This window comes from Oncorhynchus masou, chromosome 30, assembly GCF_036934945.1.
Source record: "Oncorhynchus masou masou isolate Uvic2021 chromosome 30, UVic_Omas_1.1, whole genome shotgun sequence".
Lineage (NCBI taxonomy): Eukaryota > Metazoa > Chordata > Actinopteri > Salmoniformes > Salmonidae > Oncorhynchus > Oncorhynchus masou.
Window position 1 is genome coordinate 45765207 of NC_088241.1, and position 24471 is coordinate 45789677.

Consider the following 24471-nt stretch of genomic DNA (forward strand, 5'->3'; position numbering starts at 1 on the left):
TGGTCATTCCATAAGCCTGCTTGGAGGGGAATCGGTAGCGGGTATGTGTGTGTGTGTGCGTGTGCGTGTGCGTGTGTGTGTGTGCGCGTGTGTGTGTACATGTGCAAATGTTTTCTCTGCATCTCATCTGATCTTGTCATTAAAATAATAACCTCTGATACAGATACAAATAATCACCTCCTGCCAATTATCTTTACACAGTCTCAGTTCATATTTACCCAACTCTCTCTCTCCATGGCTCGGAACAACCTCTGGTAGAACAAACCGAGGTTGCGTCTTAAATGGCATCCTATTCCCTATTTAGTGCACTACTTTTGACCAGGGCTCATAGGGTGACATTTGGGACGTAACCTGAGTGTTTACCCAGCAGCCTGGTACAGTGAACCCATCACCTTTATCCACAACACAACACACAGCTGGCAGACTAACAGACTTTACACTCCAGATAAATTAACTGCCTTTTACCTCAGCGCTTCTAACAAGCATATGTACTGTAGTCTGTATCCCGATTGGGGAGAAAGAAACGTGGACGAAAGAGAGACAAAGCGCTAACATGATATTAACAATTACTCAGTGAGTTTTCTTGCCACCCATTACACACACCTTTTCACCTTGTTAGCAGTGCCAGGCAGGCGGCGCGCTAACCGCTGCTCCAGAATATCTCTCCATGTAATTAAAGGATATCCCAGGTGCTAGATTTATGGAGATTGGGGAGTTGTGAGTAAAATTGAATTCTCAAATCTAATGGAAGAGAGTGAAGGGGGGTGAGAGAGAGAGAGAGGGGGGAGAGAGAAAAAAAAGAGAGAGAGAAGAAGAGAGAGAAAAGAGAGAGAAAGAAAAGAGAGAGAGGAAAGAGAAAGAGACAGAGAGAAAAAAAAGGAGTTAGAGAGAGAGAGAAAAAAAAGAAAAAAGAGAGAAGAGAGAGAAGAAAAGAGGTGAAGGATAGAGAGAAGGAAAAAGAAAAAGAGAGTAGGAAAGAGAGAGAGAGAGAAAAAAAATGAGAGAGAAGAAAAGAGAGAGAAAAGAGAAAGAGACAGAGAGAAAAAAAGGAGTTAGAGAGAGAGAGAAAAAAAAAGAAAAAAGAGAGAGAGAAGAAAGAGAGAGAAGAAAAGAGAGAGTGGAAAAGTGAGAGAGGAAAAGAGGGAGAGAGGAAAAGAGGTGAGAGAGAGAGAGAGAAGAAAAGAGAGCAAGGGAGAGGAAGAGAGAGAGAAGAAGAGAAAGAGAGAGAAGAAGAGAGAGGGCAAGAGAGACAGAGAGAAGAAAAGGGAGGAGAGAGATAAAGAGAGGAGAGAGAGAGAGAAAAGAGAGAGAAGAAAAGAGAAAGAGAAGAAGACAGAGAGCGAGAAGAAAGGAGAGAGATGAAAAGAGAGATGGAGAGAGAAAGAGAGAGATATTAAAAGAAAAAGAGAGAGAGAGATGAAAAAAGATCATCTGTTTTCTGTATCAACGTAGAGCAATACTTCAGAGAGGCTGTTCAAACACGGAGTTAAAACAGGCTTATCTGCTCAAAGGTTAATGAGGAGCAAACATAGTGGTGGTGTGTGTGTGGTCTGTTTGTGTGTGTGGTGGTGATGGGGAGGAAGACACAAGGGTGGCTTGCGAGTGAGGGAAAGGGAGTTAGGTGAGGTGTGTGTGAGTCAGGTGAGGTGTGTGAGTATGTGCGAGTCAGTTGAGGTGTGTTTGTGTTTGGGGAGACTACGTCAGGTGAGTGTGACGGAGAGGCGACAGATTGCACTTTCCTAAGAGAGTGTCTCTGCTGGTTGTTCATGGTGCGGTTGGCAGTGTGCTGCGGCCTGCTGGAGTCAGGTGGAGGGCTAAAGTGGAACACTAATTGAAGTCAGGGAAGCAGCATGCGTTAGGTTTGGGCCATGCCTCAGCCCCAAAGCCCCGGCCCCGCTCCCACAGGGTGCGTGAAATTGTTTTGTGCTTCCCACCAGTTCTAGCTGTGTACTTTGGGCTATTGGCATCTTCTACAGCAACCTACACCCCCCCCCCTCCATGGATATCTCCACTTTTGCCTGTTACCTGAAAGCCAACTGAATCTATGATCATCCAAACCAAATTCATGAAGGAAGCATTTAATTGGCTTGGATTCCAGGCTCGTTACAGTACCTGGCAGGATGCATTAGCATTGCAACATTTGCATGTGGATCTCTGGTGGTTGTGGTATGTTGTAACCCCCTAGAGGCATGTAATTCCTCTCAATGTAGAACTAAAGAGCATTTGTGCTGTAAATCCTGCATAGAGACTGTTATAGTGTTTCCTTTAGATAGATTTTGTGGCCATTGAAAAGTATTCTATAAGTCTGCACTCTGCTGTACAGTATGTCAACCTCTCCCACTGAGGTACACATTGTTTTCCCCCGTCTTTAAACTAAGTGCCTGTCAGTCTTATCAGCACAGCACTGTGTTGAGTCCTGGCAGGGGAGGCCATGCGGGCCAGACGTGTGTGTGTGTCTAGGTGTGTATGCTGTTCTTTCAGTGCAGTGGTGGCGTCTCCCTGGCTCTGGGCCTCTGGGCTGTGGCAGCAGGGGCCAGGGTGGGAGATGAATGGCCTGCTGCTCTCAGCCCACTAAGTAATACAGCAGATGATGAATCACTGCTTTCACTATCACCAAAATTGGAATCATTGGGTGCAGGAGCCAAAACTAAGAGGGTTCCTTGGTGGTGGTGTGTAGTCATCTGTTACCATGGCTTTTACCATGGCCACCCCAGGGCCAAACAGGGTATTCCCCCTCAACCAAGACCCAGATTAACCCATGTCAATAACGGAAATGTATAATATCCTTGCTAACTGATGGACAAATCTGAAGATTTAAAAAAAAAAAATCATCACCATTTATAAGGAAAATCTTTTTTTGACACTGGAGGTGTTACATTTTATGATTGTATGAAAAGTATCTGTCCTGTTAAGACACTTGTACTAGCTATGCTGACTCCAAAATCCATTTACACCAAAAAGAATGAATTCTGTGGGGCATTTTGATATTGTACTAAATATACTTGGACGTTAATGGGTTAATGGAAAGGTCCCTGTTTGAATGTGGAGACATGGTGTTACCATAATATGACCTATAAAAAGGGCCCTGCTTTGGCCTTAGGTGGTCGAGCTCAGTGGTTCCCAAAATGTAATTTTTTTTCTTTTTTTTAAGGAACTCAGTCTGGATTTAAACTTCCTCTTTAAAGTTGAAATAGTAGAATGCGATTTGAAATTGGGTAGTGCATCATCAGTTCCTCTTGTCATGTCATACCTAACTTTTTGTTTATACGTTTTTTTTAGCCCATAGATAGTCTTGTAATTTTTTTATCATACAAATATCACCTGAATACACATTAGACATGGCAAAATGTATAGAATTGCAACAAAATTCTTTGCACCCCATGACAAAATGTGTAGAATTGTATGAAATAAGCTTTATCCCTACACAATTATCTCTACCAACAAGAGATGTGTGAACAGTTTGTGTCATGAACAGTAGATGTCGTGCGTGAGCACACACGGGATGGGGGGCCCCGAGTGAAAAAGTTTGGGAACCCCCTGGTCTAGCAGGTCACATGAATACAGTCCACTGCTTTCTCAGAAAAAGTCTTATCTATTTTTCCTGTTGTCTCTCCTCTATCCATTAAAGCGTAAAAGGCCAAAACTATACACAATAAAAAGAGAGAGAATTGATAGCTGTGTCTGGTAAAAGGCAGGGCCCCAAAAAAATCTAATCCAAATCAAATGTTTTACATGTCAGCAGTCAGGTTTTAAATAAATATTGGACTTAAAAGAAGCAAATGCATCATCATGATGATGTGGCAAGTGACACTGCTTCTTGAAAATCTATTATCTTGATAACTGACATGCAAAATATTTTGGGACTGTAGCAACAATGGACTAATAAAAAATAAAAATATATATATTTTTCCTTTAACTCTGTCTGGTAAAAGACAAAGAGCTCGGGAGCGCTAGGCTAATTCAAAGAGTTAGCACTGGGCTAATTCACTGCCTGGCGGGCAGGCAGCGTTGGTGGCGTATGTAAAACAAATCCTTGAACACAAAGGATGACTTAATGAACTTAATGAGGTTTTCCTAATTACAACAGAGCAGATAAAAGTTAGCCGTGTCAAATGAGTATTTTCTGCTCTCCTTGGCATGGATTAAGAAGCAGGTCATTCAAATAAGACCTACATTATCCCACAGTATTAAAGATCAAATGGTAGCCAACCATATCTACTGACACATTGACACCATGCATGTTGGGCGTCATGTCGTTTTTTTTAAACAGCTATTTTTCAAATGTACCCTATTGTTTTTCATGTATTCATTTGATTGTTTTTCATCTATTGAGGTTATACTGTTCGTAGTATAACAACGTCCTCCTCCAACTCCTCTGAATTGTTGCGATTCCATACCCCAACATACTGTACATGTCTAGGCCAGCCCAGGCCAGCATATTGTATTGCAATACATAGCGTCCATAGTTAAACCAGTCACTCAAATATAGTGATGTTTAATTCCTTCCACCACTGTATTCATTATTATGCATTCTTGTAAGAGGGTGATTTACTTTGTCATCAAAACACATCAGACAACCATGAGTGTATATTTCAAAGTCATCAGATAACTGATACTCTTTAATGACATGAAGAAACATAATTATTTTTTTTAAACATCTAATTTATTTGTTCTGTAAACGAACCCGCCCCATGAAAGCATAAATCCTGTCTGTTACTTCCAGCTAGAAATTAATTTCTGTGTTCCGTTCGCGTCCTTTGAGAATGCAATTATCTCAACAAACAGCTCCTCGCTCGGTGGTAGAAATACATTCTAACTCGTTCTACAACAGCCAATAACCAGCCAGCGTTGGCTGCCATGTTATTAATCCCAACGCTCTTCCTCAATATCATGAGCAACACAGCTAACATGAAATCACCCAGCATGAAATGTACCACCAACCTTTCAAACTGTTCTCTAATGAAGTACAGCATTTAAAAAAAAGAGAGTTAGCTTAGTTCACCCAACACATAATACAAATGTAGCCTAGTGTCTACCATTTATTGTGTATGTTCAGTGGGATGCTTTGCACATATTCATACACAGTTGAAGTCGGAAGTTTACATACACCTTAGCCAACTACATTTAACCTCCGTTTTTTCACAATTCGTGACATTTAAACAGAGTAAATTCCCTGTCTTAGGTCAGTTAGGAACCACCACTTTATTTTAAGAACGTGAAATGTCAGAATAATACAAGAGAGAATAATATATTTCATCTTTTATTTCTTTCATCACATTCCCAGTGGGTGAGAAGTTTACATACACTCAATTAGTATTTGGTCGCATTGCCTTTAAATTGTTTAACTTGGGTCAAATGTTTCGGGTAGCCTTCCACAAGCTTCCCGCAATAAGTTGGGTGAATTTTGGATCCATTCCTCCTGACAGAGCTGGTGTAACTGAGTCAGGTTTGTAGGCCTCCTTGCTCACACACACTTTTTCAGTTCGGCCCACAAAGTTTCTCTAGGATTGAGGTCAGGGCTTTGTGATGGCCACTCCAATACCTTGACTTTGTTGTACTTAAGCCATTTTACCACAACTTTGGAAGTATGCTTGAGGTCATTGTCCATTTGGAAGACCCATTTGCGACCAAGCTTTAACTTCTGACTGATGTCTTGAGATGTTGCTTCACTATATCCACATAATTTCCCTACCTCATGATGCCATCTATTTTGTGATGAGCGCCAGTCCCTCTTGCAGCAAAGCACCCCAACAACATGATGCTGCCACCCCCAAGCTTCACGGTTGGGATGGTGTTCTACGGCTTGCAAGCCTCCCCCATTTCCAAACATAATGATGGTCATTATGGCCAAACAGCTCTATTTTTGCTTCATCAGACCAGAGGACATTTCTCCAAAAAGTATGAGCTTTGTCCCCATGTGCAGTTGCAAACTGTAGTCTGGCTTTTTAATGGCGGGTTTGAAGCAGGGGCTTCTTCCTTGCTGAGCGGCCTTTCGGGTTATGTCGATATAGGACTCGTTTTACTGTAGATATAGATACTTTTGTACCTGTTTCCTCGAGCATCTTCACAAGGTCCTTTGCTGTTGTTCTGGGATTGATATGCACTTTTCGCACCAAAGTATGTTCATCTCTAGGAGACAGAACGCGTCTCCTTCCTGAGCGGTATGACGGCTGTGTGATCCCATGGTGTTTATACTTGCGTACTATTGTTTGTACAGATGAACGTTGTGTTTATACTTGCGTACTATTGTCTGTACAGATGAACGTTGTACCTTCAGGAAGTCTACAGGACTTAGAACCTGGTACCTTCAGGAGGTCTACTTGTGGATGTCTACAATTCTTTTTCTGAGGTCTTGGCTGATTTCTTTTGATTTTCCCATGATGTCAAGCAAAGAGGCACTGAGTTTGAAGGTAGGCCTTGAAACATATCCACAGGTACACCTCCAATTGACTCAAATGATGTCAATTAGCCTATCAGAAGCTTCTAAAATCATGACATAATTTTCTGGAATTTCCCAAGCTGTTTAAAGGCACAGTCAACTTAGTGTTAAACTTCTGATCCACTGGAATTGTGATACAGTGAATTATAAGTGAAATCATCTGTCTGTAAACAATTGTTGGAAAAATGACTTGTGTCATGTGTAACGGATGTGAAACGGCTAGCTAGTTAGCGGTGTTCGCGCTAAATAGCGTTTCAATCGGTGACGTCACTTGCTCTGAGACCTTGAAGTAGTAGTTCCCCTTGCTCTGCAAGGGCCGCGGCTTTTGTGGAGCGATGGGTAACGATGCTTTGTGGGTGACTGTTGTTGATGTGTGCAGAGGGTCCCTGGTTCGCGAGGGGGCGGTCTAAAGTTATACTGTTACACATGCATAAAGTATATGTCCTAACCGACTTGCCACAACTATAGTTTGTTAACAGGAAATTTGTGAAGTGGTTGAAAAACGAGTTTTAATGACTCCAACCTAAGTGTATGTAAACCTCCGACTTCAACTATATACATATAAGCCGTCATTGTAAATAACAATTTGTTCTTAACTGACTTGCCTAGTTAAATAAAGGTAAAAAAAATGTTTTATATATATATATACTGTATATAAAATGTATCCCATGTGCAGTATCAGAGAGGATAATGTTGAACAAAAAGTTCATACACACACTGGTATAATGTTTAATAGACAACGTTCGACCCCAAACTGGGTCTTCGCCGGGACTACGTCCTGTGTAACAATATTTCTCCAGTCAGCCAACCCTATAGGCTTCCCTGTTGGCCCTTGGTTAATCCCAGTCAATCTGACGTGTTGATATGAGATTCTGAGGGTGGTGGCTCCTGGTGACCCAAGCAGAACCAGTTAAGGTCCTGTCACATATCCAATACAGTAAAAAGCAGTATGCTTCAACTCAGTTCAACTCAGGCCAGCAAGGTTGGTTGAGAGAGGGACTCAAATTGGTCACCCACATACACTTTCTCACAGTACAACTTCACACTCAAAATCAGGGTTGTCAAACTCAATTCCTGGATGGCCCTAATAAGGCACGAATTGAAAGGGAATAACAAAAATCAATAGACACACGGCCCTCCAGGAATTTGAGTTTTGACACCCCTGCTCCAAATCTATGCTCTTCTATGTTGTTTTACTCATCGTCTTTTAAGAAATCAGAGATTGATAGTCAGGAGGATGTCAGTAAGTGAGATTCTGAATTGATGCACACAGATCCATGAGTGCATCTATCCATTTCAACCTTGAATCATTTACCTACCAAACAGGCTGACCCTGGTGAGTGTCTGACCCGGGGGTCGGCAGTCTTTTAGCAGGTCGATTAGAATGCTCCTGGGATCTGTGGAGAGGCAGAGGTGGAGGTCAGCTAGTCTCATCCAAAACACGTCCGCAAGCAGGAATGGGGTGTGTGTGTGTGAAAGTGCATGTGAAAGTGCATGTGTGCGTGTGCAGGAAGGGAGATGAGCCCTGCCACAGGACAGGCCAAGGTTGGGCAGTTGTAAAATATATATATATATATACAGTATATAATATTTTTTTTGAAAGAACACACACACTGTTCATTGCACCAGAAGCTCAACAGCTCAACATTGTGTAGGTAGCTGTGACACATCTAGTACCTGCAAGTTCCTGAATCTGCATACACTACTTCGAAACTAGATTGGCCAGCCAGTTCTCAGCTACTGCCTATGTTACTTATCATTGAAACCTCAGGATATCAATCTGAAACTGCCATTATTAGAAGCACAGATTGGTGTACTGCACTCTACTGTTTTGAGGTGAGTTTGCAATAGTGAGCTTCAGTCATGTGGTTTAACCTATTAATTGCACTCTTCAGGTGCATAGAGAAAACCAAAGCTGGTTGACCGGTGGCGGTCGGTGCCGTTTATGATGAGGGAGGACGATTTTTTTCATGAGCATGGCCTTATTTCTTTTACAGCATGTTGGATGACTGTCATTCATATTCCATTCACCCAGTTCAATCTAACATTGATAGGTTTAGGCTGCTACATAATAAAAACATTTCCCATATACCCATCATGGGGTTGCTATAACCTAGCCTATGAATAAAAGTTTACAACGTAAGTGCACACAGGTCGATAGAAACATTTGAGATGACATTTAATAAACCCCCCATCACACATTAACACAGTTCACTTTTATAGCAGCCACATTGTAATTATTCTCGCTTCCATGCACTCTCACCTTCACCCTTCGTTTGTGGACTTCGATGAACAACACATCAGCTGTATGTGACCAGGGCGAAAAAAAACGTTCCAAGCCAAACCATGTCATAAAACACCGCCCACATCGTTGTCCCCATATTAGCTAAAGTAACGCCCTAGTCAACATAGCTAATAGAACTAATATGTTAGTAAACTTGCTACAATAATGCAGTAATGTTGCAGCGTATAGTCAGTAAGCAGGTACACCGGCGGGCCCCGGTGGCAATAAGTTAATAAAACCAAAAGCTTACCTTGACTTGGAAGAGTTCCAGTGTTGTGTTGGATAGTCATAGCCAGCTAGCTATCATAGCATCCCTCTGTTTGAGTAACTAAACTAGCCAGATCCATTTGCTAGCTACGTAAAGGAAACTGAAAGTGAAATAAAAATGACGAAATCTCTCTCTCTTGCTTCTTCATTTTTTAAGAAATGAATTTGTTGAAAACTGTTAAACTTTTGTCTTTCTCTCTCTTTGAGTCAATTACTCACCACATTGTATGCACTGCAGTGCTAGTTAACTGTAGCTTACGCTTTCAGTACTAGATTAAATATCAGATTTTGTATTGGTTGAACAACATGTCAGTTCATGCTGCAAGAGCTCCGATAGGTTGAAGGACGTTCTCTGGAAGTTGTCATAATTACCGTGTAAGTCTATCGAAGGGGATGAGAACCAAGAGCCTCCTAGGGTTTGATTTGAAGTCAATATACCAAGAGGAGGACGGAAGCTAGCTGTCCTCTGACTATACCATGGTGCTACCCTACAGAGTGCTGTTGAGGCTACTGTAGACCTTCATTTCAAACAGTTTTAATCAATTATTTGGTTACACATGAATATATTTAGTATAGTTTTATCTAAAAATTATCATTTTTTCAATGTTTTTACTGAGGAGGATGGTCTTCCCCTTCCTCCTCTGAGGAGCCTCCTCTGTGGTTGACGTACAGTAACATTGGCATTGTAGTATGTAAAAGTCACTGAGCATAAAGGTGTCAGCCAGAATTATGTTGGGGTAGAAAAGGCTTTTCTTTATTCCCAGATGGTATAGCTATAGTGTAGACACAGTGTCTGAATATAAGGGGTTATAGCCAGTGTGTTGTGTGTGAAGACTGGCAGTATGAGACAGAGGTGTGTCTTTACTGATCATTCCCCCTCAGGGGTGGGAGGGAGGCCAGTGTAAATCAAGCAGCCTCAGGGTTACAGAACACATATACTGCTTGCTTCTTTATGAGAGAGAGAGAGAGATTTTTTACATCTAAATAAGATATTTGGTGCAGTATTTCTCAAGTGAAAAAAATGCATGAAAACTAGTTGCATATCATCGAATGACAACGAACATTTAATTGAAGAATCCCTACTGTTGAACAATCACTGACGAAGGGGCGTGGACTTTGGCTACAAGTGAACTGTCTCGACTGGAAAACATATGGTAAACTTAAGACAGGAAGGGTAGGAATGCACAGTATAGACAGAGTCATCTAGGAGTCATCTATGCTAGGTTTAGCTGAGCGCTATATTAAGTCCACACACTGACTGAGTGTGAGAGAGATCTCTGCATACACACACTGCAGGCATAATTCCTCTATAATAATGTGAAGTGGGATTTTAGGGCCTCTGAAAATAGTTCTGTCTCTCAGTGCTTCAAAGGGAGGAACGGAAATGAGCACTAACACACCAGTCAGTTAGTGGTTCAGATACAGATATGAGTCAGGTGTGCCGTGCACTTCAAAGTCAAAGAAGCCATGAAGGCAGCACAAATGAAGCCCTCTTCACCAATTCAACCAGTGTGTCTTACTAAGGGCCTCGCTCATCTCCCAGCTATTCAACGCTCGCTGCAGAGTAGCAATGTGAAGGGTACAAACCACGTCAGTCAGCCAGTGTGATGCCAGTGTATTGTGTAAATCTCCAAGTACGTAGCTGAATGTATGAGAGACAAACAACAATATGTGAATGGTGAACTTTAATATTTGTGTGTTGCATAAAGCTTCAGGCTGATGTTAGGCTATATATTTCCCTCTATATTTCTGTCCTAATGATTTGGCCACATGCACATGCCTCTTTTGATTTGATCATAACTGTTTATGTACAGTAATTCTGAGAGAATGTACACTCCTGACAAATGCAACGGATTGTCCTGACATAAGGCACATTGATTTGGGACTAGAAAACTGTATTGCACTTAAACAGAGTTTGCACTTTGTCTGAAGTTCATTTTGAGTCGACTTGGAGTTCACATGGAGACCTATTTGAGTGAAGGTGTGTGTGTGTGTGTGACTTAGGCAACACTGTTGGCCTTAAAATACCTCAGGGTCTATGTGATCCATGACACTTGATTCTGACAGAGGACACGCTCTTAGCAGCATTAGGACACGGTGACGGTGACGAGCGTTCCACATCAGTGAAACCCTAAAGAACCATTCGCAGGAGAAATACAACGAAACCCTTTCACCATGTATCCGTGCAAAAATCCCACAGTTGTAATATTTAAAAGGGTACAAAAAATAGCCAAGTAGCTTATGAATAAAGGGGTTGGTCTAGTGAGGGTGCTTTGAAAAATGTGGGAGGTTTTGCCCTCGTGCTTTTTTGCCCTCGTGCTTTTTCATTATTTAAAATTCACATATATGCATACTTCATTTCGCTTCTTCACGTAAATTATCCATCCCCATTTTCAAAGGGTGCCCAGCGTCAGATTACCAAAAACGCACGCTCCTCCAAACTATTGAATCCTCTTATAACGCCATATCAACTGCATATATATATATATATATATATATATATATATATATATATATGACGGACAAAATAAGAAGAAAAAATCCAGAAAATCACATTGTAGGATTTTTTATTAATTTATTTGCATATTATGGTGAAAAATAAGTATTTGGTCAATAACAAAAGTTTATCTCAATACTTTGTTATATACGTTTTGTTGGCAATGACAGAGGTCAAACGTTTTCTGTAAGTCTTCACAAACTTTTAACACACTGTTGCTGGTATTTTGGCCCATTCCTCCATGCAGATCTCCTCTAGAGCAGTGATGTTTTGGGGCTGTTGCTGGGCAACACGGACTTTCAACTCCCTCCAAAGATTTTTTATGTGGTTGAGATCTGGAGACTGGCTAGGCCACTCCATGACCTTGAAATGCTTATTACGAAGCCAGTCCTTCGTTGCCCGGGCGGTGTGTTTGGGATCATTGTCATGCTGAAAGACCCAGCCACGTTTCATCTTCAATGCCCTTGCTGATGGAAGGAGGTTTTCACTCAAAATCTCACGATACATGGCCCCATTCATTCTTTCCTTTACACGGATCAGTCGTCCTGGTCCCTTTGCAGAAAAACAGCCCCAAAGCATGATGTTTCCACCCCCATGCTTCACAGTAGGTAGGGTGTTCTTTGGATGCAACTCAGCATTCTTTGTCCTCCAAACACGACAAGTTGAGTTTTTACCAAAAAGTTATTTTGGTTTCATCTGACCATATGAAATTCTCCCAATCTTCTTCTGGATCATCTAAATGCTCTCTAGCAAACTTCAGACGGGCCTGGACATGTACTGGCTTAAGCAGGGGGACACGTCTGGCACTGCAGGATTTGAGTCCCTGGCGGTGTAGTGTGTTACTGATGGTAGGCTTTGTTACTTTGGTCCCAGCTCTCTGCAGGTCATTCACTAGGTCCCCCCGTGTGGTTCTGGGATTTTTGCTCACCTTTCTTGTGATCATTTTGACCCCATGGGGTGAGATCTTGCATGGAGCCCCAGATCGAGGGAGATTATCAGTGGTCTTGTATGTCTTCCATTTCCTAATAATTGCTCCCACAGTTAATTTCTTCAAACCAAGCTGCTTACCTATTGCAGATTCAGTCTTCCCAGCCTGGTGCAGGTCTACAATTTTGTTTCTGGTGTCCTTTGACAGCTCTTTGGACTTGGCCATAGTGGAGTTTGGAGTGTGACTGTTTGAGGATGTGGACAGGTGTCTTTTATATTGATAACATGTTCAAACAGGTGCCATTAATACAGGTAACGAGTGGAGGACAGAGGAGCCTCTTAAAGAAGAAGTTACAGGTCTCTGAGAGCCAGAATTCTTGCTTGTTTGTAGGTGACCAAATACTTATTTTCCACCATAATTTAAAAATCCTACAATGAAATTTTCTGGATTTTCTTTCTCATTTTGTCTGTCATAGTTGAAGTGTACATATGATGAAAATTACAGGCCTCTCTCATCTTTTTAAGTGGGAGAACTTGCACAATTGGTGGCTGACTTTTTTGCCCCACTGTATGTGTGTATGTGTTACGGTTTTCTTCCGTCGAAGGAGAGTCGGACCAAAATGCAGCGTGGTATCTTTGATACATGTTTAATGACGAAGAAAAAACGAACAATACAAAAACGACAAACGGAACGTGAAAACCTATACAGCCTATCTGGTGAATAACAAACACAGAGACAGAAACAATCACCCACGAAACACTCAAAGAATATGGCTGCCTAAATATGGTTCCCAATCAGAGACAACGGTAAACACCTGCCTCTGATTGAGAACCACTCCAGACAGCCATAGACTATGCTAGACACCCCCCAAGACAAAACACACCACAATAAACCCATGTCACACCCTGGCCCGACCAAATAAATGCAGACAAACACAATATATTTCGACCAGGGCGTGACAGAACCCCCCCCCCCCAAGGTGCGAACTCCCGGACGCACATCAAAACAATAGGGGAGGGTCCGGGTGGGCGTCTGTCTATGGTGGCGGCTCCGGCGCGGGACGTGGACCCCACTCTATCAATGTCTTAGCCCCTCCTCCTCGGGTCCTAGGATAGTCCACCCTCGCCGCCGACCATGGCCTAGTAGTCCTCACCCAGAACCCCACTGGACTGAGGGGCAGCTCGGGACTGAGGGGTAGCTCGGGACTGAGGGGTAGCTCGGGACTGAGGGGAAGCTCGGGACTGAGAGGAAGCTCAGCACTGAAAGGAAGCTCAGCACTGAGAGGAAGCTCAGGCAGGTAGTTGGATCTGGCAGATCCTGGCTGGCTGGCGGTTCTGGAAGAGTCTGGCTGACTGGCAGATCTGGAAGAGTCTGGCTGACTGGCAGATCTGGAAGAGTCTGGCTGACTGGCGGATCTGGAAGAGTCTGGCTGACTGGCGGATCTGGAAGAGTCTGGCTGACTGGCGGATCTGGAAGAGTCTGGCTGACTGGCAGATCCTGGCAGACTGACGGATCTGGCTGCTCCATGCTGACTGGCGGCTCTGGCTGCTCCATGCTGACTGGCGGCTCTGGCGGCTTCTTGCAGACTGGCAGCTCTGGAGGCTTCTTGCAGACTGGCATCTCTGGCAGCTCCTTGCAGACTGGCAGCTCCTTGCAGACTGACAGCTCTAGCTGCTACATGCAGACCGACAGCTCTGGCTGCTCCATGCAGACTGACAGCTCTGGCTGCTCCATGCAGACTGGCAGCTCTGGCTGCTCCATGCAGACTGACAGCCCTGGCTGCTCCATGCAGACTGGCAGCTCTGGCTGCTCCATGCAGACTGACAGCTCTGGCTGCTCCATGCAGGCTGGCAGCTCTGGCTGCGCTGAACAGGCAGGAGACTCCATTAGCGCTGTAGAGGAGGAAGGCTCTGGCAGCGCCGAACAGGCGGGAGACTCCGGTAGCGCAGGAGAGGAGGAAGGCTCGGGCAGCGCTGAAGAGGCGGGAGACTCCGGCAGCGCAGGACAGGAGGAAGGCGAGGCGCACTGTAGGCCTGATGCGTGGTGCTGGCACTGGTGGTACTGGGCCGCGGACACGCACAGGAAACCTGGTGCAGGGAGCTGCCACCGGAGGGCTGGTGTGTGGAGGTGGTACAGGGTAGACCGGACCGTGCAGGCGCACTGGAGCTCTTGAGCACCGAGCCTGCCCAACCTTACCTGGTTGAATACTCCCGGTCGCTCTACCAGTGCGGCGAGGTGGAATAGCCCGCACTGGTCTATGTAGGTGAACCGGGGACACCGTGCGCAAAGCTGGTGCCATGTAAGCCGGCCCAAGGAGACGCACTGGGGACCAGATGCGTAGAGCCGGCTTCATGGCATTTGGCTCGACGCTCAATCAAGCCCGGCCGATACGCGGAGCTGGAATTTACCGCACCAGGCTATGCACCCACACTGGAGACACCGTGCGCACCACAGCATAACACGGTGCCTGCCCGGTCTCTCTAGCCCCCCGGTAACCACAGGAAGTTGGCGTAGGTCTCCTACCTAGCGTCGCCATACTCCCTGTGAGCCCCCCCCAATACATTTTTGGGGCTGACTCCCGGGCATCCATCCTCGTCGCCGTGCTGCCTCCTCATACCAGCGCCTCTCAGCTTTCCCCGCCTCCAGTTCTTCTTTGGGGCGGCGATATTCTCCAGGCTGAGCCCAGGGTCCTTCTCCGTCCAATTCGTCCTCCCATGTCCATTCCTCTCTTTGTTGCTCCTGCTGTTGCTGTTGCCTGTTACCACGCCGCTTGGTCCTGTTATGGTGGGTGATTCTGTTACGGTTTTCTTCCGTCGAAGGAGAGTCGGACCAAAATGCAGCGTGGTATCTTTGATACATGTTTAATGACGAAGAAAAAACGAACAATACAAAAACAACAAATGGAACGTGAAAACCTATACAGCCTATCTGGTGAACAACAAACACAGAGACAGGAACAATCACCCACGAAACACTCAAAGAATATGGCTGCCTAAATATGGTTCCCAATCAGAGACAACGATAAACACCTGCCTCTGATTGAGAACCACTCCAGACAGCCAGAAACTATGCTAGACACCCCACCAGACAAAACACACCACAATAAACCCATGTCACACCCTGGCCTGACCAAATAAATGCAGACAAACACAATATATTTCGACCAGGGTGTGACAGAACCCCCCCCCCCCACCCCTGGTTGGGGGTGAAGACGAGCACAAAGGCAGGTGAAACAGATCAGGGTGTGACAGCAGACAGTTACATTGATGGAAGCTACAATCTATTTACAATATTCAAGCTGATCTTACCCCCAATTTTTTTTTTATGAAAGGTGTTCAATTGAGTTGAGGTCAGGGCTCTGTGCAGGCCAGTCAAGTTCTTCCACACTGATCTAGACAAACCATTTCTGTATGGACCTCGCTTTGTGCACGGGGGCATTGTCTTGTTGAAACAGGAAAGGGCCTTCCCCAGACTATTTCCGCAAAGTTGGAATCACAGAATCGTCTAGAATGTCATTGTATGCTGTAGTTAAGATTTCCCTTCACTCGAACTAAGGGGCCCGAACCAAGAGCGACAGCCCCAGACCAGCATTCCTTCTTCAACTAACTTTAGAGTTGGCACTATGCATTGGAGCAGGTAGCATTCTCCTGGTATCTGCCAAAACCCCGATTTGTCTGTCTGACTGCCAGATGGAGAAGCGTGATTCATCACTCCAGAGAATGCGTTTCCACTACTCCAGAGTCAAATGGCGGCAAATTGTACACCACTCCAGCCGATGCTTGGCACATGGTGATCTTAGGCTTGTGTGCGGCTGGTCGGCCAATGACAGACATTTCATGAAGCTCCCGACGAACAGTTCTTATGACAGACGTTTCTTCCAGAGGCAGTTTGGAACTCGGTAGTGCAACTGAGAAGAGACTATTTTTACACGCTACACTTTAGCAATCGGCGGTCCCATTCTGTGAGCTTGTGTGGCCTACCACTTCGCGGCTAAGCCGTTGATGCTCCTAGACATTTCCACTTCACAATAACGTCACTTACAGTTGACCAGGGCAGCTCTAGCAGGGCAGATATTTGATGAAGTGACTTGTTGGAAAGGTGGCATCCTATGACTGTGCCACGTTGAAAGTCACTGCGCTCTTCAGTACGGGCCATTCTACAGCCAAAGTTTGTCTATGGAGATTGCATGGCAGTGTGCTTGATTTTATACACCTTTCAGCAGCGGGTTGTGGCTGAAATTGCCAAATTCACTAATACTTTTGTAGTGTATTTAGCCAGGAAGCATGTTCTGATTGGCAGGAGAGGGGTCAAGCCTCGACACACCCACAACTGGTTTATTCATCAAAACACGGCCCTTTCGAGACCACCACCAGCAACTGCGCCTATAATTGTGGTGGGGAAAATAGGTCAAATATTTCTGCCTCACTCCCAAACCTATAGTGCTACTGTAACATTATAACTTTAGACCGTCCCCTCGCCCATACCCGGGTGCGAACCAGGGACCCTCTGCACACATCAACTACAGTCACCCACGAAGCATCGTTAGCCATCGCTCCACAAAAGCAGCGGCCCTTGAAGAGCAAGGGGAACCACTACTTCAAGGTCTCAGAGCAAGTGACGTCACCGATTGAAACGCTATTTAGCGCGCACCACCGCTAACTAGCTAGCCGTTTCACATCCGTTGCACTACCACCAGCGCTTAGATTCACCATTGCGTTAGGTTTGTTAAAATAGATCCCCTAGAGGAGAACTCTTATTCTAATGACCATGTGCAGTCACCACTCTACTCTCCTCATCTGTGACTAGTGTAATGTATTCACGGGTACGCTTTTAGCATTCTTCTTTAGCAATTTGGCATTAATGTCTACAGTACTCCTTCAAAAAGGTTTGCTTTTCACCCTCCAATATACTTTGAACCACTTCGCCACAAAAGGAAGAAGCACCTTTCCCTTCCTCCATTTAAATGAATGTTAAAAATGCATTTTACATGTCGACATACAATAACAAAAGACACCCTGCTCTCTGGGATGTTCCCCCTAATGCAGCTGATATTGCCAAGCCTAATCCCCGTTGCTACATTAATGTACTTCTCAGGGACTTGCGAAGTGGCTGTCCTTTGATAAATGCATCTGGTTTGGTTCAAAGAAAAAGATAGATTTCTGTACTAGTGCCAATGCCATTTACATTCCACATCAACAGCACTAGTACATCCCAGGCCCGTTAAATTTATTTTTGTAGTTTAGAATGCCTAGGGAAAAATCACAAAGAAAGAATCACATCATTTACATTGTCCCGACCATCACAGGTTTGTATTTAACATTTTCCTCTCTGCCTTATGGTAGAATGCTCTACACAGGTTAGCACACACACTCACACACACACACACACACACACACACACACACACACACACACACACACACACACACACACACACACACACACACACACACACACAGGCAAGAGCAGTGCTATACCATAGTAGTAAATACTACCAGCCCTGTGCTTAATTTCTGAGTCTGAATGGATCAACATCAAACAGTTCTTTAATTGACTCTGAATCACACTTAGTGTGGAGCATAGGATTGGAAATGGGATATCATGAGCTGTCAGTTCATATTTATCGCAATTTCTAGCGGCAGGATTGTGTGAAATATAGAGGGCAGTCAGTGCCTGAATGGAGGGAAATACACCATAGTGTTAGTTTACGTCCTAAATGCCATTTGCCGATACAGGGCACTACTTTTGACCAGGGTCCATAGGGTTTTGGTGAAAATAGTGCACTCTTTAGGGAATAGAGTTCCATTTGGGATGCAGCGATAGTTAGCCCCCCCCCCCCCCCACACACACTCAAACATCTCTCGTTCTCCATATTGTGAAATGTGGTGCCAGTTGGTATTTGTTTCTTGTTTACCCATGACGTACATTTTTGGTGAGAAGTCACATGACTACAGACACTTGAGAAGAGTGTAGCTTATTCCCTTTCTGTTGTATTCCAATAACCATAATGTCCCCTAAATACTTATTGTTGTGTTGCGCAGTGGGAAGAATTAAAACATAGGAACATAATTCAAACAGCGCTGATGATTCATGGGGAAATTATGTCTGCTTTAAATCAGGGACACATTTCATCATTTTCTTTCCTCATCTTTCCTTCTTCCGTTCATTTCCATCAGTCAGTTGGGCTGCTCCTGTAAGTGTGTCCTGAGTGGCCGCGCATCTAAAACTTATGACTAGCCAAGTCTTCAAACATCACGCCGCGACGCAACCAAAGCATGGCAGAATGACAGATAGTCCTTTCAATATATAGTGACAAACAAATTAGTGCAAAGATGTTTCCTCGCTGCATACCAGATGTGTTGGGCGCTGTCGTATGGAACAGGCGATGAAAAAGTGTCCGTGTCCCATCTGTGCTTCCCGGGTCCATCGGTGCAGCAATTTCTGCTGAACAAAGTAGTGTAAACACAGAGCCTGATTATAGGTGTCCTAATGGCCCCATAAAGATGGCGTCGTCGTAAATCAGACAGCCAGGTTCATTGTGTTCACGAGGCTCCCCTAGGCAGAAAGACAAGGAGATGGACAGGTGGAGGAATAGATGGATAGAGTGGGAGAGAGATGGAGGGATGGAAAAAAGGATGGATATATGCAAAGTAAATCCAGACTCGCACACAAGTTATCTGTCATGGAACTGTTGCAGTCTGTTTTTTCACCTTTTACTCCATCTCACTCATCCTCCTTTCTTAGGCTGTGGTGTTGCTCTCTCTAGAGTCTCTCTCTCTAGAGTCCCTGCTGGTCTGGATTACACATGGTGCTCATGGAGTTGTACATGCAGAGGCCAATTAATCCCTAACTTTACACCTGCTGTATGGTAGCCCAACACTCTGAGATTGGAAGGCGAATGGAGCGCCATAGTGGTCTGTCTGGTCATGCCCTGATGGATAGTTATGGGGCGGAGAGGATAGACGGGTGGATGGACAGGCAGACAGGAAGGCAGACACGCAGACAGATCCTTGCGGAATGCAAAACACTTTCCAGTGCAAGACGTAATCACAGACCTGGATGCATCGTTTCATTACCCTCCAGACTTATCTGCGTCTCTGTCACTGTACCTTGTAAATACATATGAGAAGTTTGTTATCGGATTATTAAGGCAACAGACCCCGAGGGAGGCAGCACATCAAATCTTTGTCTGTCTGTCTGCGTGTCTAGTCTTTATCATGTTTGTTAATTAGTCTCCCTCATGGATGACGGCCTGACTGACATTAATATTCTGTTAAAGAGGAAAAAGACGACTGTGCATTAAATCCCCTGTTTATCAGGTAGTAATCATCAACCGTGAACACTATCAGACATAACGGAGAAGAAAAGAGATGAACAGTTTTAATTGGGTGAGGTTATTTGTGTAGGAACAGGAATTCAAGTGCATTGTGGGTCCACGTTGGGAATCTGTCGGTTTCTCTTTTCCTATCTACCCTGAATTCGTCTTGTAGAAGTCCTATTCCCTTTCTGGTACCATTTCACAAAGTGAGTGTGCAATTTTATCCCTGAAAGCACTGAAGGTTGAAGACAAGGACATCCACCACTATCTACATTAGGTGCAAATGCAGAAATCATGCAATGCCAGGTTTATTTATTGAATGCATTAGGCCCAAAAGCCCTTTGTCCCGTGCAGTATCCGAGCTCTAACATTGAAAAGCTTTTATGATGCAAAGAAGGAAGTCGTATCTCTGGTGTTACAGTGTTTCTGTAAAGAACCAGTAGCGCTCTTCGGTGAGGTGAGTGCTTTAAGAAGAGAGGTAGGTGTGTGTTATGTTATGGGGTGTGTTTGACAGGAAACCTGCTCAGTTGAATAGTTCCTGCTACCATAGCATCGGCACAGACACTGGAGCAGGCCCTTCAATGATACTCATCCACATCAAGCCCCTTTTTGAGACTGTGTGAGAGTGAGTGGGTGCTATGTATCTCTCTGTCTAAAAGCCATAATGGAAGAAGAAGTGTTATTGAATTTTTCCTCTCCTCACTATCAATGATTCATTGACACTGTTTTTTTCCTCTGCATTTCCCTGCGTAGTCACAATGGTGTGTAATAACGAGTGCCCACTTCAGTTCAGTTCAAGCACAGCTTTGATATCTTCTCAATGCCCTCGTGGCTTTGCATTGCTATGCTGGCCTCACATTCCTCCTCTATAATAAAAATACGTTGGATTCAAGAGCCTTTCCATCGATGTGCAGTATTGTTTTTGTAAATATGTTTCTTTTTAGAGCCTGACTGGAACAGTTTCAAGATTTGAAGATTATATGGCCTTGCCTTCCTTCTCTGAGTTTTGCCCAAATGTGAATGAGCATGAAGATGATACGATTAAACTAATCCAATCAAGCATCATGCCATACGATTGGTTAACTGGATGGTCCAAACACTGGAATATGGCTTGGGCATGGCTAGAGCTTGACCTGGGTTGGTGCTCGGGCTGCGGAGTGGGGGGTTGGACTGGGGCTGGGGCTATGCAGCTGGCACTGGAGGGGCTGGTGCTAGGGGTTGGTGCTAGGGCTGGTGGTGTTGGGGTAGAAAGCTAGGTCTGGCTGTGGGTTGGGTTGTCTCCTAAAGCCCTGTCCTTGGCATGGTCCAGGAGAACACATGTAAAGCAGATGGCCTGGCTCCTCTGTCTTCTGTGGCACTAATCAGGTGCTAAATATCCATCCGACTGCTACCCAAAACACTGGCACACACACACACACACACACACACACACACACACACACACACACACACACACACACAAAGACACATACACACACGCACACCACAATCACTCAGTCCTTGGATGACATACTGCTATTCCCACCTTGCCTGTCAATATGTCTGCATAATCCTTTAATGAATCCTATAATGTTTGGCACAGCCTATCATGACAGTTTATGACAGCACTTGAAATTGTTGGTATGAACTGAAGCACTGTACAAACAAGAGATTTCAAATGTAGAAAGGCATTGGGTGAAGAGGTATAAAGTTAAAGGTTAAATTAACACACAAAAAACGATTGAAATAAAGAAATAAGTGTGTATCCCAAATGGCACCCTATTTACTTTATAGTGCACTACTTTTGACCATAGCCCTATTGGTCCTGCTCAAATGTAGTGCACTAATTAGGGAATAAGGTGCTATTTGGACCAACCTGTGACCTAGCTCCAATACAGCAGTTAAATGCAGTCATGAATCTTGGCTGTAAAAGATATGTGTTGGTTTTTATGTAAGCCAGTGGATTTATGTGTGTACACACTGACTGGAGAGTAATTTAGTCACATGCACTGGCACACACACACACACACAAGCACGCACACACACACACACACACACACACACACACACACACACACACACACACACACAAAGCTGTTTATTTATGCAGCTAGTGATCAGCTGCTTAGCGATCAGCTGAGCCATCGGACAGAAATCAGATTTTAAGTGTGGCCGGCAGCTCACTGAGACAATGCAGCCTCTCTCATTTACCAGTTCAGAGCTGTTTAATCTGTGGCCCGTGAGACAGACAGAGATGGAGAGGGGGAGGGGGGGAGAAAGCCAGTCAATGATTTCCCTCAGTGCCTATTTCTAATGTCTCCCGTCGCTCATCTGACCCATCCGTTATGTGGAAGGAACCACAGGGAAATGTGATTGGCTCATTACCCTCCCTCTGCACTGAACCAGGAAAAGAAAGGATAAAGTAGACAGGGCCCTTATCATCTGCTCATTGTGAATTTGCATACACACACACACACACACATGCATGCATGCATAAACACACACTTCACCTGCCAAACTTGGCAAACCTGGTTTTAATAAGAGCTGTATTATACAACAGGCAAATCCCTATTTTACAGGGTGTAGGTTGTTCTCTTCACAATCCCCAGTGCCAAAATCCATCTCTATCAGAATCTCTGTCCTTACTGTATGTATGATTGACTTAATATCTTATCAGTTTACCTGAGCAATGCCTACAGTATGTTAAAAGTATGTTTCTTTACTACTGTGCCATACCTAACTAGATCTAAGATCTGAGACCAACATTTACTGTAAACCTGTCCTGAATGAGTTCCATCTCTTTGTTAGTAATCAGGCTGATGATGTCATACATATCAGTAGGTTGGCTCTCTCTCTCTCTCTCTCTCTCTCTCTCTCTCTCTCTCTCTCTCTCTCTCGCTCTCTCTCTCTCTCTCTCTCTCTCTCTCTCTCTCTCTCTAGCCCCTCACAGCCCAGTGAACGTCAACACTTGGCAGAGGTTGTTGAGTTGAGTGGGTGGTGCAGAACCTAAGGCACAACACGATGATAAAAAAATACATTAAAGACTTCTGGGGCCCACGTGGAAACTTATGCCGGCATGTGGTAATTGCCCTCCTCATATTCTGCGCTGTGTTTTACACTTTGTGTGGACGTTTGTCTTTTAAGGTTCCCGGTCAGAAGACATGTCTTCGGAAACGCTTCAACAGCTACAGTGTTAGATGGTGTGTTTGCTCATTTAGCAAACACTATGAACCCGGCCATGTCAGGATCTAACGTCTGAGAGAAAACACTGCAACGACAATAATTACGTAGGTAGAAACAAGTTGCCCTCTAGAGACATAGCTAACAGCATATAGATTGATTTATCTAGAAACTAGTCAGTGTGTGCCGAGACCTTCTGCTGCTGTTTTCTCTAATGGACAGACCGACTAACAGCTGCATTTTGCTGGTGTTAGTTATACTGTAATTAGGTCACAATGCAGAGTGGTATATTGTAATTTCACCCCACTGGGACACGGCTGATCTGTCCACAGCTCTTAGAGGGCAGCCGTGTGTGTCATTGTGAATCATCAAACCCTTCAGTATTGTTCAACGGGGAGGAAGGGAGGGAGGAAGGGAGGGAGGGAGGGAGGGAGGGAGCGAAGGAGTTCAAGCAATGGATTGGGAAACAGTGGTCTAGTGTAATTAAAGGGGATGGGTACAGTAATATGTGGGCTGCTGTGCCATCCCTTTAAATACAATGGATTCAGGTAGTCTCCCTAGAGGTCCCCCTGGTGTTCCTGCCTCCAGGTGTGCGTGTTGTTTACAGTGTAACACCCTATTAGAGTCCATCACCGCTGGGTCTGGTGCTTTCAGCCCAGGCTGAGCCTACATCGACAGGCCAGTCAAACCCCTTTAATTAGAAACCACTTCCTCACTTCCCCCAACACCTAATATCTCTTAATGATCAATAGTTTGAGCACTGCTCTCTAAGCAGAAAGAGGAGGAGGAGGAGGAGGAGGAGGAGAAATGGACTGAGAAAGACAGGATAGACCAGCCGTACTCCATGTGTAGAGTGTGTAGGTAGAGTGTGTAGGTAGAGTGTGTAGGTAGAGTGTGTAGGTAGAGTGTGTAGGTAGAGTGTGTTTACGTGTCGGTGTATCAGTAACACTGTTTCATTCCACAGTAGCACTCATGGTGTGTTTGTCTGTCTCTTTCCTCTCTGTTCACAGAGAAAGTCAGCATGCTCTCTGCATTGATCGCTCCCTTCAAGTACATGAGCCCTGGGACCACCAGCACAGAGGATGAGGACACTTTAAGTAAGTCACACCACTCAGAGTATTCCTCTCAACATACTGGATGCACAGCCACTGATGATATGATAGCCTATGATATACTGTGCTCATCCCAAGGAGAAATTGGTCTTGGACAAATTGCAATACTGCTTCCACATACTTTAAATACACTGTACTGTAGACCAGATATGAAAGTGATCTATCTGTACATTTTCTGGTTTTGAAACAAAAATTTGTGAACATTTTTCAGAAATGCAATATGCTTCTTTGTCCCTGCAACTAGGTTTGAAGAGCAGAGCATGATAGCACAGCTGCTCCAACTTTGTCCTCGTAGAGAATAGAAGTCTGAAATAAGGCCGATAGCTTTGCTCTTTCACCCCCCCCCACCAATGTGTGTAACTTTCAATGCAATACAATCCCCCCATTACAAAAGAGATTGCTGCTTTGCATTGGGTACAGTAACAAATACTCTCCCACTTAAACCTCAGAGTCACAGAACCAATTTTG

At 44.5% G+C, this 24471-nt stretch overlaps 1 protein-coding gene across 1 annotated transcript in view; it reads left to right on the forward strand.

Moving 5' to 3' along the window:
- The window catches only part of adarb2 (adenosine deaminase RNA specific B2 (inactive)), a 248732-nt gene that overhangs the window by 113897 nt on the left and 110364 nt on the right, over positions 1-24471 (forward strand). The window contains exon 2 of the mRNA XM_064949117.1: positions 23902-23988. Within this exon, the coding sequence (XP_064805189.1) occupies positions 23902-23988 (87 nt within the window). The remainder of the gene's footprint in view (positions 1-23901; positions 23989-24471) is intronic.